Source organism: Phytophthora infestans, genomic scaffold (genome assembly GCF_000142945.1).
Source record: "Phytophthora infestans T30-4 supercont1.3 genomic scaffold, whole genome shotgun sequence".
Taxonomy (NCBI): domain Eukaryota; phylum Oomycota; class Peronosporomycetes; order Peronosporales; family Peronosporaceae; genus Phytophthora; species Phytophthora infestans.
In genome coordinates this window covers 3,597,769-3,607,016 of record NW_003303756.1, presented here as the reverse complement: position 1 = coordinate 3,607,016, position 9,248 = coordinate 3,597,769, and the positions used below count along the sequence as shown (strand labels likewise).

The window sequence follows — 9,248 nt, the reverse complement described above, 5'->3', positions numbered from 1 at the left end:
GCAACAGCTTCTCCGTTGCCCACGTGAAGCGTGCGGCCATGTCTTCCGGCTTCAACGGAAGCGTGCTAACCATTTTCGTGTAGACCAGCCAGTCGAACCTCAAGAGGACGCGCTGGATGGTCCTCACGTGCGCGTCGAGGTTCAACTCGGCTTTCAACTGCGCCGCCGAGTGCTCGCCACGCGATGCAGTCCGCACAAGACGCCTGGCCTCGCGGTCCGTCAGTGCTGGGGGCGCTCCGCTTCGTTGGGGGGGGGGCTTCGCGGTCTTGCGTGCCTTGGGAGGAGGCTTGGGAGCCAGTGCACGGCAGATGGTGTCGGGGCTGCGGCCGAGGCTGCGCGCGATGGCGCGCTTGGAGGCTCCAGCCTCAAAGAGGCCGTCAATCCTCCCCCTCTCTCGCTCGGTTAATGGAGGCTTCTTCGTCTTCGGCATCTTTTAGAATGAGCCATGCACGCCACGCTCATGGCAGCCACCCACCAGGTACACGCGCTGCAGCCACAAGTTTTCAGCTTTAAAATACACTTGATTTTTGTAAAGTCTGTACTGTCCGATCTGATCTGTCGTGGAGCTGAAAGTGGAAAGTTGTATTGGAGGCCCCCCTCAGCGGCCGAATCTGCGCTCGTTAGCGCTACATGTACTAGGCTTTTCCTACTGTCAACATCCCGCATATATCTAAATAGTATGGCCTAACTCGCAGTATTGACGGCGCTAGAGCACTGTAAGAGGGTGTCCGATGTGATCTGTCGCGCAGTGTAAAATACTTTCGCAATATTTTACTGTGTGTTACTCAGTAACACAGGTCGTGCATTTGTTTTAGTAAGCTTACCAAGTTCAGTCCTGGGCTGTGATTCATTGTAAGAACCTGTGTCCAGGCCATGGAGTCCATGATGGACTACTGCCAGTAGAATTAGTACATGCTCCCCGGCACAGCGGCTCATCGGCCAGTCGACTGAGTCGACCTGTCCAACTTAGTCCGTGGCGTGAGAAGTTTTTACTGAGATTCTCAGGCAACTTAGTTTCCTAGGTTAAAGGCCAGAGATGACTGAACCTCACTTCAGGATTTACTCTGTCACCAGCACACTCATCGTAAAACCGAAAACGCAATGCGGAGCGTGATCGTTATTGTCCTCGCCATTCTGTCTTCGTCGCCGAAGGTTTCTGCAGGAGTCAGCTTTGGTCTGCAGTCGTTCGCGACCAAGACCAAGTATTGGGATTAACATGGGTCGGGAGCTGCTTCCACTTTGCATTCAGAATCAGTGGTCCAAGCCGCGGATCTGGAGCTTGTACAACTCCAGCAGGTTAGCCGACACGGAAGTAGATTTCCGACCAAGGGCAACATGAGAGAAATCGTGGATCTGTTGGACAAGCTCCAGATGAACTACTCGAATGCTATCCCGGACTGGCTCAAAAACTACTCACTCCCGTACACCACGACGAAGACAGGCGCGCTTGCCCCCACTGGCTTTGCTGAGCTTGCAGGGTACGGATCGCGTTCTCGGAACTCGGTTGTAAATTCCATTCCAGTGTACTACAATTCCAGTCTGTTCAAGCTCGCACACACGACCACAGCGCGCACTGCCGACAGCGCTAAAGCGTAAATCACCTTTCTTCTCCATTGTTGATATTGTGCTCATATCTGCTTGGTGCATGAATAGGTTTGCTAGTACATTTTTTAGCAACCCAGACGACGTGGAGTACATTGAGTACCCCGACGGAAATGTAGGTTATTATATCATCACAGCTGGATCCCTTTTTAATATCAGCAACACTGACCATTCTCACAGGATCCGCTGCTTCGCTTCTTCGATGAATGTGAGCGATAGTCTTGGACAACGCTAGTGCTCTCGCGGAGTTTGATGCGCTCCAAACTTCTGCAAAGATGAACGAGAGTATCGTATTTCTAAAAAACCAGTTGAACCTGCCCAACTATGCTGAATTGAGCCCCACCGATGCGGCGTCGGCTTTCTCTGCTTGCGCGTACGTTATGAAGACCATAGTAAGCAACTGAGTCAGCAAATACTAACCAACTGCATTTTGTTTTGGGTTCACAGTTTCGACATCATGCTCTACAACGTCACCACCCAGTGGTGCTCCCTCGTTAGCCAGGCCTTCTTGAATCATCTGGAGTACTCCGACGAGCTGGAAACGTTTTACGAGCAAGGTCCTGGTTACAAAATCAACTACGAAATCTCCGCCGTCCTTCTTCAAGACATTTACGCGTACATGAAAAACTTCACTACTGGCGACACTTCCATCGTTGGCAACTTGCGTTTCGCACATGCTGAAACCACTCTGCCGCTCATGACACTATTTGGCTATGGGAATCGCACGAAGCTCCTTGCGTCGTGGACAGACGAGCAGATTGACTCGCGGGGCTTCCGCTCATCATCACTTGGCCCAGCAGCTTCTAACATCGATTTCCGACTGTACCGCAATAAATTGGACCAAAAGTACTACGTGTCGGTGTGGATCCAGGAGGTGGTAGCCCCCTTGCCAGGATGCGACGGTGCGCTATATTGCGAGTTTTCGATGGTTGAGAAGATCTGGAGCTACTACCTCAACGAATACAATTTCGAGACGAAGTGTGCGGTTTCGATACATGACGCGTTATGACAGTAGCAATTTAGGTGTGATACCTTTGTTTGCTATAAATGTGTTTAAGTGAAACGACCGATAAGAACGCAGGAACAGCGAGTCCATCGAAAACATTGTGACAACCTGGTCACTTTGAGCTCAACCGCAGAGAAGAAACAAGGTTGAAGATGGCGAAGGGTTTTGAGTCGCTCGAAGTAGAAAACCCTGTCGCCGATGTGTCTCCTCCCGAGGTTCTGCCGGTTAAGAGCATCGGTCGATTTCTCGCCGTCACGTCCCTTCTCTCTATCTTCTTGCTGGCAGTCACGAGTGGGATCGAAGATGATAACGGCATTGTGGCTGAGGATGACATCTTGAATGCAGCAGATCACAGCTTCATAAACCCTCTTTCGTTTGGGACCATGACAATGTACTGGGATCAACGCAGTGCCCAGATGAGTCTGGTGCAGAATAATGTACGCGTGACTGGCGTCCAGGCGTCGGAGCTGGAGTTGCTGCAGATTCAGCAAGTGAGTCGTCACGGAAGCAGGTAAAAAAAATTAACACAAGTTCTATTGGCAGTCTCTTCGTACTAGTACTTAGAGCACGTTGTACTCTCGCAGATTCCCAACCGACAACACGATGCGTGAGATTGCCGATCTACTGTACAGGCTGCAGGCAAATTTTTCAAACGTCCTCCCAGAGTGGTTGAAAGAGTATTCGCTGCCGTATAACATGTCAGTTGCCGGGGTTTTATCATCGACTGGCTATGATGAGCTCGCAGCGTTTGGTAAACGAACTCGGGACTCGGTGGGGCAAGCGATTCCGACCAGATTCAACAAAAATGAGTTTATCCTTGCTCACACGTTCATTAAGCGCACGCGTGACAGTGCCAGAGCGTAAGTTTTTTTTGGTAGCCTCAGTGTTGTGATTACGGGAGTGATAAATGCTGTTCGTCATTGGGTATTTTCAGGTTTGCCAGTACATTCTTCGACAGCCCAAATGACGTCAACTACATCGAATATGCCAAGGGAAAGGTACGTTAAGAAATACTTTGCAGATCACTATTTTGAACGAATCAATTGAAATGCTGTCTTCAGGACCCCTTTATTCGTTTCTATGACATTTGCGACCGATACCTTGCTGAGGTGAAGCACAACCCGAACGCGTCTGCAGAACTCAAAGCTTATGGAAGTTCGAGTCAAATGAATGCGAGCATGGCTGATCTCAAGTCGCATCTGAATCTACCTGACAGCGTTGCTCTCAGTGTCACAGACGTCCGTGCAGCCTTCGCAGCTTGCGCGTAAGAAATCACTATTTTCTCATTTATTGCAATTTGGATGTATAGTATGGAAGCTGACATAATATCATCGGACCTTCAGGTTTGACATCATGGTGTATGGCATCACGAGTCACTGGTGTTCTCTTATGGATGAAACGTTCTTGAACCGCCTCGACTACGCTGAGGATCTCGAAGCCTTCTACGAGCAGGGTGGAGGCTACAAGATAAACTACGAAATGGCGGCAGTCCTGCTTCAAAATATTCACTCATTTATGAAAATGTTCATTTCGGGAGAAACCACTGTTGTCGGGAACCTACGTTTTGGTCACGCGGAGACCACACTGCCCCTTATGACGCTACTTGGTTATGGTGATCGCACAAAGCTTCTCTCGTCGTGGTCGGCCGATCAAATCAACTCAAGGAACTTCCGTACTTCGGTGCTTTCCCCTACCGCCTCCAACATCGATTTCCGTCTATATCGTGGGAAAAAGGACCAAAAATACTACGTATCAGTGTGGATCCAAGAAGTCGAAGATACCCTCCCCGGATGCGATGATGAAATGTACTGCGAGCTATCCAAAGTCGAGAAACTTTGGAGCTACTATCTCAACGACTACAACTTCAAAACCGACTGTGCCATTCCGAAGAAAGGCAAGAAAAATCCCCGTTTGTGAAGAGCTCAATCGGTGGACGTTAATCAATCTATAATGAATTGATTATATGTTTTCAACCTCCGTTACATCGGTCATAAGTTTTAGAAACGATAACTTAGTAAATTAGTTTTAAGCCAATTAAAATAATTAGAATACTAACAGATTTGGCGGGAAACATAAAGTCCCACATAACGATTCGTCGAGATGGCCCGCGGCAGCTCTGCTTCGATGTACAACCATGTATCGACCCACACAACGCTAGAGGAGGCCATACTGGCGCTTCACGCGCACAATACATTCCAGTACGTGACGGCCTACAACTACGGTGCCTTCGGTCACGGCAAAGTGTACCGCTGCATCTCACATGAAGACTGCGAGCATCGACTCCGCGTCCTCGAGAGTACGAAAGATGAGGAGGAAATTCCCGTCACTTTCCAATTGGAAGACGCTGGGGATCACGGAGACCAAGTCACCAATCGGAAGCGAATTGGTATCGATCTATCCGTAAAGGGAGAAGTGGATGGACTGCTTGCAAAAGGCATGACTCCCAAGAAATGTCTCTCTGCACTGCAGAACAAGTATGCGGACCAACCAGCCATGCTGGTGAAGGTCCCTGATGAAGGTCAGGTAAAGAACAGACTCCTTACACTTCGAAAAAACAACTGGAACAGGCCAGGAGCTACAACCACGTTGTTGCCTCGTCGGGGTCGGAAGCGACGCGGAGGGTGGGACGAGAGTTCCGAATCCGAGTCCGAGACGGAGAGTTTGATCGTTGATGACGATACCGACCGTAAACAGCCGGAAGAGATTGCCATTGATGAGGCTGTTGAGATCGCTAGCGAAGAGGAGGATCTGCTTGACAAGGAGAAGCTGATGAAGGAGTTTGCTGCACTCCCCGGTCGACCAGTTTTTTGGAACATCCTGAAGAAAACGATGCACCTGAAGGACAAGAGCAAGGACATCGTGACGGAGTGGATCACCGGTCGGGTGATCGGGTGGCAGACTAAGAAGAGTTCGTCGCCCAAGTGGATGGTGCGCTTTACGGATGGCGAGAAAAAGCTTTTTGAGCTTGAAGAACTGGTCGATGAGATCAGAGCAGCATCGAACTTGGGGCTGAATGTCACGGGCCGCCCTCTTGACCTGTAAGTGGGCTTTTGTAATACGGATTAGCTTGCATTTTTTATCGTATCCCAGAAATCCTCGATGTAGCAAGTTTTCCAGCTAACATCGGCCACATTTAACCGTGCTGTCCCAACCTAACAAATTAAGTATACTGTCCACGTATCGTAACAAGTACTACATTTATTAAAGCGAAGTTGACACCGACGAAATCTTACATAATTTAAATGAGAGGAAGCTAATCTGACGCTTGGTTTGCTCGATTATAAAATTTTAACCAAATCATATTCTCTGGATTTTGGCGAGTCATTCTGCTCAGATCCCAAACTACCGTACACAAACTGTTAAGGAATTACTGCAGCACTTGATACGCCTGTTATATAAGGTCTGCATTGGATTGTCGTACACAATACAATGGGTTCTAAACATGCATAACCTGTCATTTCAGCTAGTATCAGAAACAGCATTTTTCTTTAATAAAAAGAAGAATGGAAATGTATAGCTAAATCTCTTCTGTATCAATGATGTCACCCAGGGGAATGTTGCCTGTGGCGACCAAGGGTAACATTACCGTAAATTACGACTAACCGATTTTAATCCGCACGAATGTTTTTCGAGCAGACTTCAGCTTTCAAGCAGATAATGCGGCTGCGGAGCAGGTGTAGCAGATGCGTACGGCATACCATACCGTCATTATCTCTCTTTGATCGCGTATTTACTTCGGTAAACAGGACTGCAGTAGTAGGCTACAGAAATGCGTCAATAAGGAACGTGTAACAAGTATCCTTGTAAGCAATAAATATAACAAATTAACAAGTACAGTCACTTTGAGTATATTGTACAGTGCGGCAATAAGGAACGCATGGAAGCTAATATTCTTGTAGAGCTTGTGCAGATCAAATTAAAAAGTACCTTTTCTGGCACTTTAAGTATGCTAAGCTCCTTACTGACACTGTACATGTAAAATCAATGGTGAAGCAGCCGCCCTACACACAGTTGTAATTCAAAGCTTCTCCGTGAAAAACGGCTTTGTCCTACCCGTACGTTTCTGCCCAAAAGACAGACTAGGTGTGGTACCGCTTGTGCTCGATCAATCGAATCAAGATAAAACATCACACAACAGCAATTTTAGCAGCGAATAAAGCTCTGACTGAGTTTCTCTCGTCCATCAAGTTGTCCGAGCGTATCACTCCTACGCTTCCCAGTTTCTCGGCGATTCACCAGCAATCGCCTCCCTGCTCCATCAAGTCGATCGGAAGCCCGTTGAGCAAACAGTAGGTGAACGCACGTCCCGAAATTGAAGCAGTAGTTGCAAGGACACCATTGCGATCGTAGATAAACACTCCAACCGTAGAGCGGCTGATCCTGCACCTCCATCCGTGCGTAGATTGCGCCCATTTGCGCTGACGCTGCTATCTGCCCTTCTGTTGAGCGCTTTGCTCCCTCCACCACGATGCGTTTGGCCGGCAGTGCCAACACGTGCGTCACACCAGCGTCACCCAGACTGGTATCGGCAGCAATGTTGCGAGCCAAAAGCTTTTCGCGAGTAAGCTCCACCACACGGCGCGTCAGGGCTGGCGCAGCTTCTGGTGTGGCACGGAAAACCCGTTGTTTTGTCGATTCATGCCTGCAGCAGTCGCTCAGCTCTTTTAGTAGTGTCCCCATTTTCAAACGTCGTCGTAGCGTGTAGTCTCTTTTCAACACTCTGTTGAACTGTTCAACAGGTTTGTTGTTGCTGGTGAAACCACTGGGTGTTGGGTAGCACTGCCACAACGTAAAGTTTCCACGAAGCCACTGCTTTCAAAGTAGGAACAGAAATCCACCAGATCCGGGTATCTCCTCCAAGTTTGCAAATAGTGGTCCAGCATCCAGGAAAATGAAATTTGGTCGCGGGCAAAGTGCAGGTCGTAAAGCCCACGCACTAACGCTGCTGCTACATGTGAGGGAAATCCTTTCAACTGCTTTTCCACGTTAGTCATAGCGTGGAAAAAACACATCAGATATTGCAGCTCTGGGTCTTCGCGGAACACCATGAAAATTACATTCCGTTGTGCTTTCTCGGCGTCCCCCATCACGTAGCGAGGTGCTAGTCTTTTACTTGTAATCCTATAGTAGATCCTGCTTAGAGAAACCAAGCAGGCCTCGTAGATCGGCTGCAGGCGCTGAGAGACGACGAAAACTGCCACGAGGTGGAAACTGCGCACACGATCGGATATCCCGAACACGATGACAGGGTAGTCGGACGTGTTCAGCTTGAACGTGGCGTCCATATGCAAGATGTAGCTCTCAGAAGGAAACGAAAGCCGTCTCACAAGCGTCTTCGTCGTCAAACCAACCACAAAAGGCTCTTCATCCGAACCGTCGCCCATAACAGGCCTTCCCTTCGTGTCAAGGTCCCAAGCGAACGTGAAGGTCTCGTTCTCGTCCTCCGTGCCAGTAAACACGCGCGCGTGAATCCACTGCGTCAGGTCGTCGACGCGGTCGTGATTAGTTAGCTCGGTGCGGTTGTAGTAGTTGCAGAAGTTTTGGACATTGTCCAGAGGAGGGATGGCACGTGCAGGCAGATGAAACTTCTGGGCCATGGCTTGCTGGATGCGAAGTGGCCGCAGCCTTTGTTGTGAGAGTTCTCGGCAGTAATCTATCTGCTTCCTAGATAGCTTCGGGCGCTTTGGGGAGGATGCATCAGTGAGGTGGTCCCCCAGCTCATAAATGTAGGCGTCACCGGACCCAGAGCAGACAAGCACATTGCCTCGCCAAGAGCAAGTAGTGTTGCTGCAGGTGGCCGACTCGCATTTAAGCAGCCTGTAACGCATGCTGTGGTGGTAACCACTACGACACACAGTGCAGGGCATTGCGTTGCTCTTGTCCGTGCTGTAGGTCTTAAACGTGCCGAGGATGATGTCGGTCTCGTCGACGCCGAGCTCACACCCCAGCTCTCTCCAGGGCAGCGTCCGGAGCATGCATCACCAAGCTCGCGAGGATGAACGGAGACTCGTTCTGATTGGAGGCTGGACTCCAGTCTAGGGCGGCTGCATTGCGCTTGCTCTGCGCACGCTCAAGCCACGAGTGCACCTGTCATGCACAAAATGCAGGCTGTTCTTTTACCTTTGTGGAGGTACCTGATATTGGAGTGCCAGCGAGCATCTTAATGTAAGTTCTGGCTTCTTACTGTGTTTTTCAAAGTTTGAAAGTGCTCAGACACATTTTTGTGCGTTTTCCCAAGTTTACATTGTTCTCGCAGTACAGTTAAGTGGGTTTCACGCGTTGTCGTACATTGTATACGAGTGTGTCCGTCCCCGTCTCACATAAGCGTGTCCGTCCCAATGTCCGTCTCACCCAAGCGTGTAAAAAAATATGTATACGCGGACTTAACGACGATGATAGGAGGGACTAAGCTTTCTAACTCAATCAATATCACTTTCAAATTTTCATTCATCGACTTACATCGTTTACAAGTCCGTTCGCATCGTCCTCCACTTTTTAATTGGTTGTGAGCCCGAGCTACGCCGATAGCATCGACAAACGCGTGGAAGACAAATACTTCTATTAGGAGTTCAACATGCGGATGAAGCATGGTAGAAAGGATCTGCTCCATCAGATCGTTAAGGCCGAGTTTGATCAAGTG

At 49.1% G+C, this 9,248-nt stretch overlaps 1 protein-coding gene across 1 annotated transcript; it reads left to right on the top strand.

The window, feature by feature from the left end:
* Positions 1-1,335: 1,335 nt before the first annotated feature.
* Positions 1,336-5,797, top strand: PITG_02774 (multiple inositol polyphosphate phosphatase, putative; the record flags this gene model as incomplete). The annotated part of the gene is made up of 10 exons (XM_002907620.1): positions 1,336-1,478; positions 1,654-1,717; positions 1,878-1,975; positions 2,050-2,504; positions 2,792-3,119; positions 3,193-3,468; positions 3,543-3,606; positions 3,670-3,872; positions 3,952-4,521; positions 4,723-5,797. The coding sequence occupies 10 exons, from the start codon at positions 1,336-1,338 to the stop codon at positions 5,648-5,650; spliced, it is 3,129 nt and encodes a 1,042-aa protein (XP_002907666.1).
* Positions 5,798-9,248: the final 3,451 nt, after the last annotated feature.